The following is a 20514-nucleotide window of genomic DNA, read 5'->3' on the forward strand; positions in this document are numbered from 1 at the left end:
AAGTAACGCTGATGGATTGTCTATCTTCTCTACCGTGTTTGAATATATCCCCTGGGTCATGGTCACCAGAATTAGAAACAACATTGAAGGTGTGCTCCGATCAGAGTATTATACGGTTTGAGCGCAGCCTCTTCTGACTTGTATCTGGTTTCTGATTCTGATTTCTGTTTTGACGAAGTAATTCAGCGTTCTACTGATTTTGTTAACTGCTGTGGCGCGGAGGCACGTTGGATGTCAAATCTGTACAGGTGATCTCTGGCATACTTCACAATAATTTGCATTGTCATGTCATGTATTTATCAACCAAAAGAAGAAAAGTTGGCTGAAAACTTTTTGGTAAAGACAGCGCCCCTTCAAGGTCTTAAGTTTTGCTAAGAAACTGGATGTAAGTGAGACAACATTTCATTATTTATAGTATTGAGTCCAGTTACAAGAAGCTCTGACAGGGTAGGCTTTTATTATTTTCCCCGGTCTACTAGTGTTGCTGGTAACCCGTACAGGTGTATGTAGTCGCTTGTAACGGTAGACTTTGCATCACTTTTATAAAGGGACACACCAGTTAGAACACTCCAAAGAATCAGGCTGCCTGAACCTCCTTCCCTATTTCATAACATCGATTTTAAAGGGTACCACCTTCACGAAAACTATTCGGCAAACCTCTTTGTTTCCCAAAGCTGTGCATCACATCCACCAGAACCCAAGGGATGAATGGAGCCCGAGCTTCGTGTTGACCATTCCTGTTGCTTTCTCATCTTTGCCAAAAAAAAAAGTGCAAATGTGTTCATATGAATTAGGCTGTGGCGTGTGAGCTCTGCACCGCCACTGGCTGATTAATTGTAAAGCTGTAATCGAACAACCGCCCGTGAAACAATACATGGGGAAGGCAAAGGAGCAACTCAAAAATCCTGAACTACGGTGCACCTTTGCTGCTCAATGAGCAACGCTCAGGCTGTCCAAGCGCGGATCTCTGGCAGAGTTAAACGCAGCAAAATTCTTCCAGTGCACAGGGGGCTGCCTCGTAAAATCCCCCCTTTAGCCATTCAATTGTATTTTTTTTTTCCCCCCAAAAAAAACAACCCCGAAATCATAGACTGTACTATCAATGTACATTCCTTTTAACCACAGTGAGAATTTAAAAAAAAAGAACTGGAGGAGAGCGAACCGCGTGGGTGCCGCGTTGGGACAATATTTAGCTTCCCCGATGGAAAAACAAAAGAGAGCCAAATGGCCCAAATAACGCGCGGGGTTATGAAGGAGCAGGAAGAGGGACACGGTGACCTCGGGAACATGGCGTTGCTTTGCTGCTGTCAGACAGTGTTGGGAGAGGGAGGGAGAGAGAGAGAGAGAGTGGAAGCTCCTCCCCTCCCCTCCAGTGCCCTGCCCTCCTCTCCTCTCCCCTCCCCTCCCTCTCTCTCTGTGTGTGGATCTGTCTGTGTGCATGATCCCATTGCAAAAAAAAAAGTGGGCTGTCGAAAAAGCAGCGGCGTCTCACCGCCCGCTCGGCTGCAAACTCCGAGAGAGAGAGAGAGAGGGGGGAGGAGAGGAGAAGAGGAGGAGGAGAGATCCGGGAGGGGGGAATTAGAGAGTGGGAGACTGAAGATGGCTGACTTGGCTGGCCAGCTGCAGCCCTCTCTGGCGTTAGCAGGCACATCTCCACAACCGCTCTCCTCACCTCAACAATGACAGCCGACAATTAAAGGGGAGGGGGGAAAAAAAGGAGTAAAGAAAGAAAGAAAGAGAGAGAGAGAGAGGGAGGGAGGGGAGAGAAGGAATTAAAGGAAAATCCAACACACAGGCAAAAGCCGCCGGCGTCACATTTCGGTGGGAAAGGAGGCTTGTGACAGCTCGAGCTGGAGGAGGGAGGTTAGCGGCTTCTCCCTCCCTCCCTCTCTCTCTCTCTCTCTCACACACACACACACACACACATATACATACATACAAACCATGGCAGAGATGGAGAAGGAGGGCAGACCGCCGGAAAACAAGAGGAGCAGAAAACCGGCTCACCCCGTCAAGAGGGAAATAAACGAGGAGATGAAGGTACGGCTTCCTGTCACTGCTTTAAACTGGGGCTCAGTCTGAAAGCAATTGGTCTGCGTCCCGTCTGCCTGCCTGCCTTTCTGTTGTGGTGTTGTGTTTTGTCTCCAGTGTTAATAACAATAATAAAAAAGGTGGTGCATCTGTTTGGAGGAATTGAAACAGCCGGGCTCTTTTTTTTTATTTTCTTTTTAAATTCTTTTTAACAAAATCGAAAGCTGAATTCCAGACGTTTGTGCGTCAGTGAATCCCCATCCCCAATCGCATCCCCAATTTAACAATCAAACGTTACATCCAAATAACGTGTTTATTAATAATAATAATAATAATAGAAGCAAATCTGTTGCAGATTTGGTGATCCACTGATGCTGGCTGGAGTTAATGAGTGGGCATTTTCGTGCATTTGCAGCGGTTGGTGCTGTCTTTGTACCAGTCAGTGGCAGATCTGTAATTAAATTGTCAAAGTGAAAAGAGGAGGCTGTGACTACAGTACCCGGAGTGTGTGAAGATACCGACCAACCCTTCATTTTAATCTTTCTACCTCTTTCCCCATTACCACCACTAACCCCCACCCCCCCTCCTCCTGTTTTCTTCACTTCCAACACCGACGCTGTGTTTTCTACTTACCAATATCTGGCTCGTGGAAAGACAGCTGACACATCCTTTCATCGTTGTATTAACTATTTTATTCTAGTTAAAGTAAGATTTCTTTCCCCCCTTCCTCACCGCCCCCTCCTCCGCTCCTCCTCCCCGGGTAATTCAACAGTATTTTCTACACAATGAGTTGTCTTCTGTCAGTGCCCAGATGTGTGGAGGTAGGTGTAGGGACGTGAGTGTGAAAGGAGGTGGACTCCAGATGTGCGCGTGTTGGACTCGTTGCTTCTTTGATCATTTATGCTATTTCTTTAAATCCTTAAATCTGTGAGGTATCGTGACATGTTAATTATTAATTCCATTATCTTCTAATTTTTGAAACAGCAAAGGGGAAAATGCTTTTACACAGTTTCCAAATATTTTATGTGGTCAAAAGATTACTTCAAAAATGCTGACTGTTAAATCAACTGAAGTATATTAGTTACCTATCTAACATCTGAGTTTGTCACTTTACATTAGGTATTATCCTTGTTTCCCCATTTCCCAAATAACTAGAAATATGGACTGCAACCAGGATTGTTATAACTTGATAAAGTGCCTTGATTACAAATTTTTAAGATGAAAGCTACTTTTTCCATTAGTACTCTTGTTGAAATATGTTACACATTATTTCAGTTTGCTTCAGTTAATTGAGCAATGCCTACAAGTACCTTTTTGACTCGTAAGCCCATGCAGGAGTTCACTGAGATTTGTTGAAAACGTTTATATTGTTCACCATGTTTGTTAATTGTAGAGACTTTCTTCACCAATCTATCTAGAATCTAAGTGTGATATTGTAGAGTCTGGCTTGCTGCTCTATGACAAAATCTTGCACGTTAGTTTTCGTTGAATAACTGCATCATTGAGAGGAGGTGTTGAAATTTGCAACATAATTTTTAAAAAAAACATAACTCTTTATTGTGTGAATCTTTCGGGTTTCGGATTACAAATTAACTAATTTTGATGAAAACATGTTGCTGTGAAATTTTATCCTGGTGGGTATAAAGGCTGACTGTGCGGGATGGTTGCTAAATTCTCTGGGTTTGTTTTGTTTACTTTGGCTGCAGCAAGACTCAGCGGTTTGTGAGATAGTCATTCCTCTGTAACAGATGTTTGTCTGAACTGCAGAGGAAGAAACAAAAACAACATTGTTTGAAGTGGTGGTGTGGGGGGGGGGGTGGGGTTTGCTGGCTTGGCGGGTGGGAGCAAGGGTTGAAGGGATGGGGGAGAAACTTCACAGGCTCTGTACCAGTGTTCTTATAACACATGGCATTTTCACTTTTTGTAAATGTGATCCAGGATAAAGGATGTTGGGGATGGAGATAAAGCCTTTGTTTTGTAAAGAAGTATCACTTGGGCTGCCTCATAAGTTTGTAACAGCCATTCTGTCTAAAACGGTATCCTTTCACAGACATTAGCATCCTCATAGACATGAAAGGCATTTTATTAAAGATGGATGTCATAAATCACTGCCTTTACTTACTGTATCTTTCATAAAGCAGCTGTGCAGTTTAAAGTTGAAAGCTTTTTATCACTCGTGGTGAACAATAATTCAAGCCAAACTAATGTACCATTTCTGCGTCTCTCCAAGTGTTCAAATTCTGACAGAAAATATGTTTACTTCAAATGTTATCTACATCTGTGACTGAAACATTCTTATATCGTATATAATTAAAAATGCGTGAGTGGGATTCCCGTTTAATTTTAAGAACACAATGTACCCTTGTGTGGATTCATATCTGAAAAACTAGAAGAAAGTCTCAGTGTGTTTCTTTCATTTGACTGACTTTCATCTGGACCAGTGTAAAATAACCGTGGAAAGTAATCAGGGTAAACTAAAAAGAAAGGAATGCATACAGCAATAGGCAGTCGACTTTAGCCTAAGCTGTAAAAACTGTAACACGAGCAGGCAAAGCAGATCAGCTTTCAAGCTTTAAGGTAAGAGAAAATGAAAGAGATGTGGTAGTTGGGGGGGTGGGGGGTGGGTGATGGAAGCGGGGTTGGGGGTGAGAGCGAAGGAATGAGAAAGGCCATTTGGGAGGAGGAGGAGGAAGAGGAGGAGGGGCCCCTCAGGGTAACTTGGCTCAGGATTAGGGAATTTTATCATAGTGTACAGTGACCTACTCAAGTTACAGCCTAGAAGGGATCAAATTGCTTCCCTTGCTAGCAGAAATACAGAGGGATTGGTGTGATTTTTTTTCCCCCCCTCCTAGACATAGATGAAGAAAAAGACCATTGGTACGAGTTGCTACATAACGTCTGTATTTATTATGAAGCCATACTGAATGAACCTTGAATATTCTACGTTTGTGGAATAGATGTGTTTAGATAATCTTCAGTATATATAAGAAGAATGGCCTGATGATCATAACTTTGCATTAATCCATTGACATAGTAGTTAGTGTATTGCTGAAGTATGTAAGAAAATACTTTGCCAGAAGTTTAAATAATTATCTGCATTCGAATAATGCAGTGATTTTATTACAAGATGCTGGTTGGTGCATAATTGAAAGTCACATTTTACTCACCTTATACGTTATGTAAAGGCCTGTCTTTACTACTGGAACTTTTTGAAAATAAGGTTAGTTCTGGTTGAGTTATTTTATATTACTACTTTTCTGTTTTTTGAAATTGATTTGGTGGTGATTGGCACAGCTCCTGTTATCATCCAAACTGAGAAATAAGGCTAGAGTGAGAATCAGAGCTGCAGATGTTGTAGAATGCATCTGTATCTTTGAACCTATGTTTTTGTTACAGATCTGGTAATGGTATATTCAGTACTTGCACGGGAAACAGTCTGGTATTCAATTATCCCTTAATTGAAATGCTTGGATTACATTGTGAAACAGATATGCTCTTTTTTGAGGGAGGGATGGGGGAAGGGGAGGTTACTTGGAGTAGCCCCATTCCTGCCAGCTATTTCCTTGAACCGAATTAGTGAAACCCATCTGAGTCATAGACTCCTGCGTGTCCACCTTTTAATACTGCTCTCTGATCAGTTAATCGGAAGTATCTTTCTGTATGGCCAGAGAAGGGATGGAACCTACCTGTTTTTTGTTCAAACATTCCTCCAAAGACAGATTACCAGGGACCCTGTTTAGTACGCGGGCAACAACATCTGTCTGCTTGAGAGCTGGTCTGATTCACTCAAAAAAGTTTGAGCAGATTGTGTTCCTTAGGTTGGAAGGCCACCAATACTGCTGGAACTGCGTTCACACTGTTGAAACATCTTCATGCATCAATAATATTTGATTGTATTTGCACAGTGAAACAGTGGACCGATGGTGTATGGACACAATAGTGACATAAACAGACCCTGCAGTGATAGTCATACTGTCTGGATAACTCTGATTGTTCTGAGGCAAAAAAACTCAAACTATAACATGAGGGATAATATTTCAATGCTATGAGTGAATGATTTTAAACATTTTATCAGGTTATTTCACTGCAATATTCTATTTATTAAATGGGTACAGTAAAATTAGTATGTGTAAAATTAGCACAGTTAAAGTTTCTTCATATCCCTAATTGTGGCATTTTTGTTCTAAGAAAAAAAGAGCTCTTCTGACATCCTAGTTGGTTAATGCGCCACCCAGTGTGGTACAGAGTAGAAGCTTCTAGGTAAAATTTCTGACTTGTGTAGACTCAACTGTCTTAATCTAGTGCACTGTTAGTGTTGGCCTCAGCAAAGCTTAACGAGCTAGGGTAAAATTCACCTCGAGGGCTGCCACTCTTGATTGCTGTCCAGTACACTGAGCATCTAAGTACAAATAAATTGCCTTGGTCCGCTAAAGTTAAAACTGCTGGTGATGAGAAAATATTTGATAACTTGACTTCTACTAAAGATAACCAATAAAGGATATAAAGCTGCCTAGGAGAAGAGAAAGGAGAAAGACCAGTCCAAAATGGAAACCTCTCAAAACCAAGTAAATCCTAGGCCTGAGATTCCTCAATGTCAGATTATCAGTCACAAATCAACTGTGTACCTGAGGCATCAACTCACAGAAAAAACATAAAACTGGTTAAAAGGGCAAGTGGAGTCTGTGGCATGCACTGCAGGGGACAATATGTCATGCTTTAATCTGAGTTTGCTGCCCTATTCCAATTGATGTGGCTCTTTCAGTCACTGATTGTCTTCAATAATCATTCTAATGATTGAAGACAAAGGGGTGCAGTACCCTATGACTGCATTTGTGCATTCTTATACAGATTGCTATCTTCTTCAGCTTCATAACAATACAAGCACACAGTGAAAATGTAGCTCCCTTGTGCATTACCATGAATGGGTGCTAGTTCTACATCCTTAGGTGAATTTGGTATTGAAATATTCTCTTTTCCTCTTCTCTCTTACCATATCTCTTTGCTTGTGTTTGCCTTTTTTGTCTTTCAGTTTTCCTACTGGTCTGATTTAACATGTTGGTAGCAAAATTCAAAAGTAAGCTAAATCACTTTGATACTGTGTTAATATGATTCTGTGTGATACTCTCAATTTAACATTTTACAACAAAGGATAGCCTTGCAATCTCAAGTCCTTTATCCAAATATTACACAACTCAAAATGCTCTGTGGCTCTGATTTGTGTTTGCAAACCTACTTTTGTATTGCTGAATATCATTTTGAAGTTCATGTGGAAATTGACATGCTCACTTTTAATGTTTCACTTCATTCCTCTAGTTGTTCTTCTCATTCCATCTTTCCGTTTCTCTCATGACCATCAAGCTGTCTTTGTGATTTGTGCTTTCTTTTGTCATTTGCCCTCTTGTGAGAGAATACAAGACAATGCCATGGAGGCTGTGCTATCTGAGTGGTTAAGAAACCACTTGGCTTAGAGAAACAAAGAAAATATGTTTTGGATGGCAATCCTAAGGCAAGATAACGGAGGTCAAGATCTCACAAAGGAGACACCTGCCAACTTTATAGGCTCAGAAATTGCTGGTTAAATAATAGCATGGTCTTGGTGCTTTCCATTATTAGTGCGTTAACCTAAACCTCCCCTTGGGAATTTGTGGTGAGGAAGAGTTGTCCATGAGTTCTGATTCGCCACAAGTTGCTGTTCAATTGCACCACTCTGCAGTTAGCATTGCCAAAGCTGAATAAATTGCTATCTCACCACCAGCCTCACCATTGTGTATCCTGGAATTGCTGAATTTGCAACATTGACACGAATTAATCTCACCACAGCCATTTAGGGCTGATAATTCATGTCAAAAGTATGCTGCTAATGAGGCAATTTATGGTCCTGATACAACATACGACATTGGAGGCCCAGAATGGGAACAGTGAAATTGGAGTCTCCTGCAGGTAATAAATTATTCCGGGAGGATTTTAAAATTTAAATTATAAATTTACATTTTTAAAAAACTTTTCCTTTGTCTTTTTTTCTCTCTCAATGCAATATTTCTTTCCCACCCTCCTCCTCTTTCTATATCTAATCTGACTCCAATTCACCCTCTTCGTCATTCATTGTTTCTTTCTCCATGCTTAAACATCATGGGCTAAGATAGACCATTGGGCCCACATTCATGATGTCGCAAATGCACCGATCAATTTGCATCTCCAGCAGTTTGCGATGCTAAGATATTACAATCTGAAGGGTGAGGTAAATAATCTAATTCACAGTGCTTGTCATGAGGTATGTCACTCCAGCAATTTCTGGGTTTTAGTGTCACCAGGGCTTTTTAAAAATACATGCACAAAATATTTGAGGTGCTGGTGAAAGTGCATTCATTCAGCGCTCATCCCTAGTTGCCTAAGAGGGTGGCAGTGAGCCCCTTCTTGAACTTCCTTCACCATTGTAATGAGGGTGTTCTAACAGTGGTGTCAAGTAGGGAATTCCAGAATTCTGAACCAGCAGCAATCAAACAATGATACATCATCCTGACTTGGACATATGGTATGACAGAGGGCAGGGCCTTTTGGGGATGATGCTGCTTTAGTCCTTCCCATTGTTAAGAGGTCACAGGGCTCGGAAGTGTGGTTGAAATAAGCTTGGTGAGTTCATGCATTGCAACCTGTAGTTGGCATGTACTGGAGCTACACTGCTCTGGTGATGGAGGAGGTGGATATGTGATTGAGGCTCCAATCAAATCAACAGTTTTGCCCTGGATTGTATTGAACTTCTTGTGGTACTGAGGTAGCACCCATTCAGGTATTCCATCACACTCCTGATTTGAGCCTTATAAGTGATGATGAAGATAAGTCATTCATCACGGAGTACCCATGCCGTACCCTTGTGTAACCATGCTATTAATATTGCTGAAATGAAAGCTTTTCATCATTGGTGATGCCCAAGATATCAATGGTGTGTGACTGAGCTATTGTGGTGCCATTGAAGTTCAGAGAGAGGTGGTTTGGCTTTCCTTTGCTGGAAACGGTCACTGTTTGGCACTTAGGTGGCACAAATATTGCCTGCCCCTTGTCAGCCCAAGCCTGGAGTTAATCATTGTAGAATCATCCATGAGGGACCCTACTTCATGATGGAGGGAAGGCCACGGATGTAGCAGATGAAGATAGTTGGACTGAGGATGCTACCTTAAGGTATTCCTGCAGTGATGACCTGGGACAGTGACGATTGCCCTCTGACAACCAGGACCACAGACTCTAACTGATAGTGTTTTTCTTGATTTGTATTGTTTTCAGTTTTGCTGGGGCTCTTTTGTGCCATAATTGAATGCTACCTTGATGTTGAAGGTAGCTCCTCTCACCTGTACTCTGGATCCAGCTCTTTTGGCCATGCTGGATCAAGGCTGTGATGAAGTCTAGGTCGGAATGGTCCTGGGAAAACTGGAACGGTAGGTTGGTGAGCAGGCTATTAGTGAATCAGCGGCATCAGATGGCTCCTCTGACTTCACTAATTGCTTTTAATGACTTTACTGATTGCTATTTACTTTACTAATTAAATGGGAGGAGGCTGGCTTGACCTCTAAATTGTCTAAGTTAGATTTATCCTGACCTTTGTGGATAGGGCAGACAATGACAGTTGTCCAAGTAATTCTATAGATGTCAGTATCATGGCTGTGCAGAAATAATTTGACTGGGAACATACGTGGTTCTAGTGTGTAGATCATCAGCAATGCTGTTGGCATATTGTCAGGGTCCATAGCCCCTGTTGTATTCAGCGTACTCAGCTACTTCTCAATGTCATGTGGGCTGACACAAGTCAGGAGTGTGATGGAATACTCTCCACTTGGCTGGATTGAGCTTAGCCTAAGAAACTCGACAACATCCAAGACAAGAGCGCCCATTTGATTGGCACCCCATCCACCACCTTTAAAAGCTCACTTCCTCCACCCCCGAATCACAGTTGCAGCAGTGTGTACCATCTACAAGATACACTGCAGACAACTCACCAAGCCTCCTTTGACAGCACCTTCCAAACCTATGACCTCTACCATCAAGAAGGGCAATGGCAGCAGATGCACGGGAACACTACCACCTACAAATTCCTCTTCAGGTCATATATCATCCCGACTTTGAATCATATCACCATTCCTTCATTGTTATTTTTTCAGAAACCTAGAACTCCCTTTCTAATAGTACCATGGGTGTAACCACACTAGACAGGCTGCAGAGGTTCAAGAAGATAGTTCACCACCATCTTCTCAAGGGCAATTACAATTGGACAATAAATGTTGGCCTTTTCCGCAACACTCACATCCCATGAAAGAATAAAAAAAAGAATCAAATAGGGAAGACTAACAAGGTAAGGATGTTGAGTACTTGGGCTTGCAAATATTTCAGCCTAGCCTTCTGTACTGGGCTTCCTGAAGGTTGGGGATGGTAACAGTTCATGGTGGTAACTGTGTGCAGTAGTTTCACTAAGTCGGTGCCTTTTTCCAGGACACAGCTGGTATTGCTCTTGGCATGTGTGTCAATGCTCCCCATTGCGTTGAATTCCTCACCTGGTGGTGGAGACTGAGTGGGAGGAGATCGGTTGGTTTACTTCATTTCTTTTGTCCTGGAAATTTAACAGTGGACCAGACTGTCACTGTTAGACTCAAGACACTAGATGTGAGGGATCCTTCTTCTAGGCCCCTTCATCATGAACAGTAAGGACTTGACTATTGCAAGCCTGCTCAAATGGACATGCTGCTGGACATGTCACTGGGTATTTATGAAGTCCAGCAATTGCATTTGTGGAACAAAGATGATTGATTGCTAAATGTCTTCGTGAAAGAAGATGACAAGTTAACATTTCATATTCAGGAAATGCAAGACCATGTGGTTACAGATTGTGCTGGCATATTATTCTGCCCCTGCCCCATAGTGTCTCCTGATGGTAGTAAATAAATATGATCTGATAGCCATTATGGAGACATGGCTGCAGGACGACAAGGACTGGGTCCTGGATATTGAGAGGTATATGACATTCAAGAAGAATAGGAAGCTAGATAGAGGTGGAGGGTTAGCACTGTTAATCTCCTGGTTCAGGAGATCAGGATGTTGAATCGGTTTGGGTGGAGATGAGGAATAATAAGGGAAAGAAGTCACTAGTAGGAGTGGTCTACAGGCCCCCTAACAGTAACCATAATTTAGGACAAAGTATACAAGAAGAAATATTGGGTGCTTGTGATAAAGGGATGCCAATAATCTTGGGGATTTTAATGTACATATAAACTGGAAAAAACAGATTGACAGTAGTAGCCTGGATGAGGAGTTCTTAGAATGCTTTCAAGATAGTTTCTTAGAGCAGCATGTTCTGGAACCAACCAGAGAGCAGGTTATATTAGACTTAGTATTGTGTAATGTGACAGGATTAATTAATGACCTCCAGGTAAAGGCACCTCTGGGTAGCAGCGACCACAATATGATTGAATTTTACATCCAGTTTGAAAGGGAGAAAAGTGGGTCTAAGACCAGTAATTTAAACTTAAATAAGAGCAACAATGTGGGCATGAAAGCTGAGCTAGCTGAAGTGAACTGGGATACTAGGCTAGGAGATAGATCAATAGAGAAGCATTGGCAGACATTTAAGGGGATATTTCAGAATGTGCAGAATAAATATATTCCTACTATAAAGAAAAATTCTAAAGGGAGGTCTGTGGTTAACTAAAGAAATCAAGGAAAGCATCAAACTTAAGGATAAAGTATATAACTGCACAACGATGAGTGGCAGATCAGATGATTGGTCAGAATATAAAGAACAGCAGAGAATGACTAAAAGGTTAATCAGGAGGAAGAAATTAGAGTATGAGAGGAAGCAAACTAGAAATGTAAAAATGGATAGCAAGAGTTTCTGCAAGGAAAAGAGTAAGTAAAGTGAGTGTTGATCCTCTGGAGAGTGATAGTGGGGAGTTAATAGTAGATAATAAAGAAATGGTGGATGAAATAAACAAATATTTTGCTCCTGTCTTCACTATAGATGATACAAAAAACATTCCAGTAATAGCTGTAAATCAGGAGGCGGAAGGCAGAAGGGAACTTGGTGAAATTGCAATCACGGGGGAAGTGGTACTGAGCAAACTGATGGAGCTGCGGGCTGACAAGTCTCTGGGTCCTGATGGACTTCATCCTAGGGTCTTAAAAGAGGTGGTTAATGAGGTAGTAAATGTGTTGGTATTAATTTTTCAAAATTCTCTAGATTCTGGAAAGGTTCCATCAAATTGGAAAGTAGCAACTACAACTCCTCTATTCAAGAAGAGAGGGAGGCACAAAACAGACAACTATAGGCCAGTTAGTTTGACTTCTGTCATGGAGAGGGTGTTAGAATCGATCATTAAGGAGGTTATAGCTGGGAACTTAGAGAAACTCAAGGTAACCAGGAAGAGTCGGCGTAGTTTTGTGAAAGTGAAATTATGTTTAACCAATTTATTGGAGTTCTTTGAAGGAGTAAAATGCGCTATGGATAAAGGGGAACCTATAGACATGCTGTACTGGGATTTCCAGAAGACATTTGATGAGGTGCCTATCAAATATTATTGCAGAGAATAAAAGCTCATAGTGTAGGGGTTAATATATTAGGTTGGATAGAAGATTGGCTGTCTGGCTGGCAGAAAACAGGGTGTGTGCACAAATGGGTCTTTTTCTGATTGGCAGGTTGTGAATAGTGGAGTCCCGCAGGGTTCTTGCTTGGGGCCTCAGCTTTTTACAATTTATATCGATGACTTGGATGAAGGGAGTGAAGGCACGATAGCTAAATTTGCAGATGACATAAAGATAGGTAGGAAAGTATGTTGTGAGGCATCCATGAGGTTGCAGATGGACATAGATAGGTTGAGTGAGTGGGCAGATGGAGTACAATCTGGAAAAATGTGAACTTATTCACTTTGGCAGGAAGAATAAAAAAGCAGAGTATTACTTCAATGGAGAATGGCTGGAGAATTCTGAAGTGCGGAGGGATCTAGGTGTTCTAGTGCATGAGTCACAACAAGTTATTATGCAGGTACAGCAAGTAATTAAGAAGGCTAATGGAATCCTATCCTTTATTATGCAAGGAACTTAACATAAAAGTGAGGATCTTATGCTTCAGTTATACAGAGCATTGGTTAGATCACATCTCGAATACTGTGTGCAGTTTTGGTCTCCTTATTTAAGGAAGGGTTTAAATGCATTGGAGGTGGTTCAGAGGAGGTTTACCAGACTGATACCTGGAATCAGAAAGTTGTCTTATGAGGAAAGGTTAGACAGACTGGGCTTGTTTCCCCTGGAGTTTAGAAGAGTGAGGGGTGATTTGATTGAAGTATGTAAGATCCTGAACGGTATTGACAAGGTGAACTTGGAAAGGATGTTTTCTCTTGTGCATGAGTCTAGAAGTAGGGGGCACTGTTTTAAAATTAGGTGTTGCCCTTTTAGGACAGAGATGAGGAGATTTTTTTTCTCCTGAGGGTTGTGCAACTTTGGAACTCTCTGCCTCAGAAGGTGGTGGAGGCGGGGTCATTGAATATTTTTAAGGCGGAGGTAGATAGGTTCTTGTTAGGCAAGGCAATCAAAGGTTATCGGGGGTAGATGTCAGGAATTCAAAATACAAACAGATCAGCCATGACCTGAATGAATTGCGGAGCAGGTTCAAGGGGCTGATAGCCTACTTATGCTCCTATTTAGTATGTTTGTATGTAGATGGCTTCCTTGACCTTGTTTGATGTAAAGCTGGGAGACTTCATGTTAAAGACTCAGGGGGCAGCCCCTGCATGGACATATACTTCTGTGTCCCCATCTATTGTGGTTCTATCCTGCTGGCTGTTTCTGAAATACTCAGGGATGGCGAGGGAGGAGTTTGGGATGTTGGCTAACAGATAGATATAATATTGTGAGTATGACTGCTGTTTGATTAGTCTGTGGGATGTTAGTAAGGAGGATTCTGCAGGTTCAGGTAAGATTGCCTTAATGTTGGCCTAGGTCATTGCTGGTAGTTTAGTGGAATTATTATTGAACTTTGTAGTGAGTATGAGACCTCTTCAGAAGCACATGTTGGAGTTGCCGGGTCACTTTCCTCAACCAGTTAGGATTTGATGGTTTTCAGTTTTCATGGCCATATTTCACCACTTACCATGGTGGCATTTGAACTCATGACCTCTGCTAATCTAATCCATACCCCCATTAGAACCATGAAACAAACAAACCTGATCTGAAATTGGTGCCTATGAATGATAGACAGATGAAGAGAAGGAGGTGTAAACTCTTAGAGGAAAAAGGTGCAAACCAAAGTTGAAAAAGATGGCTGTTACAGAGGATTAAAAGTCATGAAAAATATTTTTTAAAGTACAAAGAAATTTTTTAAAAATAACACAGTAATATGTATGAAATTGTTACAAACAGCTTGTGTTTTCCCAAGACTTATTGTTAATTATATATAGAGAACAACAACTAGTCTTAGCTGGCTCTGTTCATTTGCGGATATGAAAAACCCATTAGTAGTTTTTCAGATCTATTCCTTATGTTCTGATTTTAAAATTTATCCACCGATAAGACACACATACTAAAAACAGCTATTTACAAAATGGCAAACAAGAATGGAAAAAGGACTGAATCACCTAGGTTTCACTGGGCAGATAGCTCTGGTCACAAGTTGGGCATCCTGAACTAGAGGTATTAAAAAAACTAATAATTTAAATTCTAACTCTGCACCTGGCATTTTGCAATTTGATGTAAGATAATATGTTGTGGGATAATTGCTGCTGCTTTTCCCCATATGTCATTGGTAAATACTAAACTGAACGGTAGTTCTCAAAAGTATCTCACTGAACATGTAACGTCTGTTAATTTGAGTTATTTACAATTATCGATTATACTGCTCAGTACAACCCAGTCACTTTTGAGGTTAACAGAAATGTAAAATATTTTTTTTGTTAAGTACCGTTGACTTCAAATAAACACATTGCAGATCCAGCTATTCTACAAAACCACTTCACGTTTGCTCCCAACACATAACAGGCCCGATCCAGATTTCAGATATTTGTCTAATTATCCGCATTCCTATTGCTCACGAATGCAACATGTACCATTCATCTTTGCACACTAAAGTTTATTTTGTGAACATATCCCTTAAAGAGTATTTTTACTTTTATTGCAGTGATTTAAATGAACCATGATACAAATTACAAACTGGTATTTGTTTTAGTAAAACCGCCTGATGAAATTCAATTCAAGCATGATCTTCATCCAAGCATTTCTAAATTTGAGGAAATGCGGTAATTATGTGTAATATTAAAGTTTGTAGATTACCTTGTTTTCAATTGGAACCATCTTCAAATGTAATCATTAGGGACTCTCAATTACCCTTTTGATTTTTTTTTTGCAATACCTCAGGTTCCCTATATTTGTCACTGAAGTGCCCATGTCATTGTCCAAGACACATGACGCAGTGCAAATACTGGATAGGTTGGGGGGGGCGGAGGGAGGAGGGAGAGGATGGAATGTAGGCCACCTCAAAATGTCTGTTAACATATACCCTTCAACCAAAGTATGGTGAGAATCAACTTTTTAACCATAAACCCCTGCCCCTCCCCTTTTTGAAATGAAATCAGAAAATGCTGACAAAACTCAACGGGTCTGGCAGCATCTGTGGAGAGAGCTACAGAGTTAACATTTTGAGTCCATATGACACTTCTTTAGAGTTAAAAAGAGGTAGAAAGGTGATGGATTTTATACTGTTTAAGAGGGGGTGGAGCAAAATAGAAGGTCAGGGATGGGTGGGAGCTAAGGAGAGATTTGACAAAGATGTCATGGACACAAGGCAAAGGGAATGAAAATGATAGTTCCAAAGACTAAAGAAGGTGTTGATAGTGGCATAAAGGTAAGATAGCAAAATGTGTTAAAAGTAGAGTAAGGGTCAGTGCTCTGTGAAAGCAAAATATAAAAACAAGTGACAGGTGGATGGGTTGGTTTGGGGGCGAGGGGGAGAGAGCAGTGTGGTTGGGCGGGGTAAAATTGGATTAAAAAAGGGATCAAGATGGAGCAGAGAGTTCATGGTCTGAAATTGTTGAACTCAATTGTTGAACTCAATGTTAAGTCCAGAAGGCTGTAAATGCCTAATCAAAAGATGAGGTGCTGTTCCTCCAGTTTGCGTTGAGCTTCACTGGAACATTGCAGCAGGCCAAGGGTGGACTTGTGGGCATGAGAGCAGGGTGGTGTGTTGAAATGGCAAGCGACAGGAAGGCCTGGGTCATGCTTGCAGACTGAGCGAAGGTATTCCACAAAGCAGTCATCCAGTCTGCGTTTAGTCTCCCCAATGTAGAGGGGACTGCTTTTGATCTAGATTGTCAGTGAGGAAAGGCACTGAATCATGACTCAGTGCCTTTAATGCTTGGAAGGAGGAATATTGCCATGTGACTTGTTAACTGAACAGTCAAGTGATACTATGGCACCAGCAGAGACATGGAACAGGTTATCTCTTTGGTTTCTGTGTTTTGAAAGCATCAGTTTGAACTTATTACGTTTCACCATGGGGACTGGAAGGGAAGGGAAGCAGGAGGAAGAAGGGCCTCAATATTATCATGAAACAGAACAGTCATAAAAGTACTGAGTGTAACAGCGATTTAATACCCAATAGTAACTCTTCAAGTGATTGAGATGATATTGGAAATTGCAAGAGCAGCCCAAGAGATGTTACTGTCGTTTTATTTATTGCAATGTAGGAATTTGTTATATTTTCTTATTTAACATTTTTTTGGTCAAGAGCTTTCATGGTGGAAATGAAGGGTTATTTACTCTAGCCTTAGCATGTGGTACACTAACCAAAGGTGGTACTTTACTGTCTGGTTCAGAGGAATACTATAGTTTTGGTGCATTGCTTTGCATAGTGCTACATTGTATACACAGACCTACAAGCCAGTGTTGGCATTTATGCTTCACATAAGCCTCCTCCCACCCTCATCTAACTCTGTAACAACATATGCTGCTACTCCTTTCTCCCTTGTGTTCATTATCTTCTCTTAAGTGCATCTAAACTATTCATCTAAACTACTCCTGGTAATGAGTTCCACATTCTAACCAATCTGTCAGTAAAAAGGTTTCTCATGACTTTCCCTATTGGATTTTTAGTGACCATTTTTGGACAAAATTAATAGTCATTTTGGCAAATATGGGTTAATTAAGGAGAGCCAGCACAGATTTGGTAAGGCCAAATCATGTTTAAATGACTTACTTGAGTTTTTTGCTGAGATAACAGAGAGTGTCTATGAGGGTAATGCTGTTAATGTGGTATGCATGGACTTCCAAAAGGCATTTGATAAAGCGTTGCGCAACAGAGATGTGAGCAAAGTTAGAGCTCGTGGAATAAAAAGGACAGGAGCAACATGGACATGGAATTGGCTGAGTGGCAGGAAACAACGAGCAGTGGTTAATGGCTGTTTTTCGGACGAGAGAAAGATTGATATTACAATTCTCCAGGGGTTGATGTTAGGACCCCAGCTCTTTCTGATATATAGTGATAACCTAAACCTTTGTGTACAGGGCACAAGTTCAAAATATGTGGATGATATGAAACTTGAAAGCATGTGAACTGTGAGGCAGATAGAGTAGAACTTCAAAACAACATAGACAGGTTTGGTGGAATGGGTAGACAAGTGGCAGATGAAATTTAATGCAGAGAAGTGTGAAGTGATTCATTTTGGTAGGAAGAATTCAGAGAGATAATATTAAGGGTAAAATTCTAAAGGGACGGGGACAGAGATAACTGGGTGTACTTGTGCAGATGGGCTGAGTGACCTCTTTCTGTGCCATAAATTTTCTATGATTCTATAAATTATTGAAGGTGGCAGGACAGTTTGAGAGAATAGTTAATAAAGCATTGACATCATTATTTTTTATTCATTAATGGGATATGGGCATGGCTGGCTAGGCCAACATTTATTGCCCATCCACAATTGCCCTTGGGAAGGTGGTGATGAGCTGCCTTCTTGAACCGCTGCAGTCCATGTGGTGTAGGTACACCCACAGTGCAGTTAGGGAGGGAGTTCCATGATTTTAACCCAGCATAGTAAAGGAATGGCGATATATTTCCAAGTCAGGATGGTGAGTGGCTTGGAGGGGAACTTGCAGGTGGTGGTATTCCCATCTGTCTGCTGCCCTTGTCCTTCCAGATGGCTGCAATCATGGGTTTGGAAGGTGCTGTCTAAGGAGGCTTGGTGAGTTTCTGCAGTGCATCTTGTAGATGGTACACACTGCTGCTACTGTGTGTCGCTAGTGGAGGGAGTGAATGTTTGTGGATGGGGTGCCAATCAAGTGGGACTGTTCTCTTCAGAGAAGAGAAGGTTGAGAGGTATTCAAAATCATTAGAGGTCTGGACAGAGTAGATCAGGAGGGATTGTTCCCATTGGTGGAAGGATTGAGAAGCAGAGGGCACAGATTTAAATTACTTGGCAAAAAAAGCAATGGCAACATGAGGAAAAACCTTTTCACGCAGCAAGTGGTTGGGATCTGGAATGCACTGTCTGACAGTGTGGTGGAAGCAAGGTCAGTTGAAGCATTCAAGAGGAAATTGAATTATTATCTGCAAAGCAATAATGTGCAGGGTTATGTGGAGAAGGTGGGGAGTAGCTTTAGGTGAATTGCTCCTTCAGAGAGCCAGCACAGACACGATGGGTTGAATGACCTCCTTCTCTGCTGTTACCATTTTATGATGCCGTGATTGTATATTTATGGCAGATACTTCTGGTCTTCCCCCTAAGTGGAAGCATTTTTCAATGTTTACGCTATCAAACCCCTTCATAATCCTAAAGACCTGTATCAAATTTTCTCCTTTCTAGAGAGAAGAACCCCAACCTATTCAATCTTTCCCTTTGGGAATAACTCTTTGGTTCTATACCTTCTATATGAGTCTTTTTTGCATTTTCTTTCTAGTGCCATAAATGTTTATTTAGAATAATTGTTCATCATTGTGTGATCAAATGTTTTGGATGTAAAAGTCAAAGAAAAACTTGCATTTATATAGAGCTTTTCACAACCACAGCATCTCAAAGCACTTTACAGCCAATCAAATTCTTCTTCAAGTATAGGCACTGTTACAATGTAGGAAACAATTGTGCACAGCAAATCCCCTCGAACAGCAATATGATAGTGACCAGATAATCTATTCCTGTGATGTTGATTGAGGGATCAATATTGGCCAGGACATGGGGGAAAACTCCCTTGCTCTCCTTCAAAACATGGGATCGTTTACATCCACCTGAGGGGGCAGACGGGGCCTCGGTTTATCTGAAAGACAGCACCTCTGAGAGTACAGCACTCCCTCAGTGCTGCAGTGCAGTGTCAGCCTTGAATTTTATGCTTAAGCCACGTGAATCTTGAACCTTTGACATAAGAGGCGAGAGTGCTACTAAGTTAGTTACAGCTGCCATTCTAGACTACTTGTTGCAGTCGTTTGAGATTTGGATGTATATTCATCTTCAGATAAATTAACTGCTTAACTCCCACCCATCAATGAAAAAATCGGTACAACTCAGGTGCTTGATTTTCTATTTTTGTAACCATATAAACATCTTGCAGACTCTTCTGGCCACTAAACATTATGGATTGTAAGAGAGAATTTTTCCAGTGTGCCAGTTTTGTTTCTTAGGTTATTTTACTCTTTTCCTCCTCATCTTGCATACTTATGCATGACAGTGTAGGTAAAGAAATAGAAACATAGAAAATTTATGGCATAGAAGGCCATTCAGCCCATCATGTCTGTGCCAGTCAAAAAAAAAAGAGCTATACAGTATAACCCTACTTTCCAGCTCTCGGTTTGTAGCCCTGTAGATTACGGGACTTGAAGTGCATATCCAAATATTTTTAAAATACGCTGACGGCTTCTGCCTCTACCACCCTTTCCAGGCATTGAGTTCCAAACCCTCCTCCATCTACTAGGTGAAAACAATTTCTCCTCAACTCTCATCAAATTTTAAGTCATTGGTAGAAGGATTAATACCCCGAGCTCTTGATCTCCCTGCTAAGGGAAATAGGCCCTTCCTATCCACACCATCAAGGCCCTGCATAATTTTGCATAACCCCAGGTTGTCAAATCTTTCCTCATAGCTAACATTCTCCATTTACGATAACACCTTCATAAATCTCCTCTGTACCCTCTCCAGTGCGATCACATCCCTCCTGTAATGCCGTGACCAGAACTATTGGCAGTACTCTAAATGTAGCCCAAGTAGTGTTTTATACAGTTCTCTCATACTTCCTTGCTCTCATATTCTGTGCCTTGGCTAATAAAGGTAAGTATCCTGTATGCTGCCTTAACCACCTTATCTACCTGACGTACTACCTTCAGGAAGCTGTGGATAACTTTTTATTCTTTCACGAGATGTGGATGATGCTGGCTAGGCCAGCATTTATTGCCCATATCTAATTGCCTTGAGATGTCGGTGGTGAGCCGTGAGAAGATTTGGAGTTGTTAAATAACCAGCTTAAGTTCCAAATTGT

General features: G+C 41.2%; 1 protein-coding gene and 1 long non-coding RNA gene across 5 annotated transcripts in view; one reads left to right on the forward strand and one right to left on the reverse strand.

The window, feature by feature from the left end:
• Positions 1–440: 440 nt before the first annotated feature.
• On the reverse strand, positions 441–2024 carry LOC144680955 (uncharacterized). Its single transcript, XR_013576651.1, has 2 exons — positions 1944–2024; positions 441–752 (listed from the first exon to the last, which is right to left on the reverse strand). It is a non-coding gene; the product is annotated as an uncharacterized LOC144680955 (long non-coding RNA).
• sobpa (sine oculis binding protein homolog (Drosophila) a) overlaps positions 1436–20514 on the forward strand; it is a 321657-nt gene continuing 302578 nt past the window's right edge. For all 4 annotated transcript variants that reach the window (XM_078542519.1, XM_078542518.1, XM_078542517.1 and 1 more), the window contains exon 1: positions 1436–2040. In XM_078542519.1, coding sequence (XP_078398645.1) covers positions 1945–2040 — 96 coding nt within the window. In that variant the 5' untranslated portion in view covers positions 1436–1944. The remainder of the gene's footprint in view (positions 2041–20514) is intronic.

Source organism: Cetorhinus maximus, chromosome 5 (genome assembly GCF_964194155.1).
Source record: "Cetorhinus maximus chromosome 5, sCetMax3.hap1.1, whole genome shotgun sequence".
In the NCBI taxonomy this organism is placed as follows: Eukaryota; Metazoa; Chordata; class Chondrichthyes; order Lamniformes; family Cetorhinidae; genus Cetorhinus; species Cetorhinus maximus.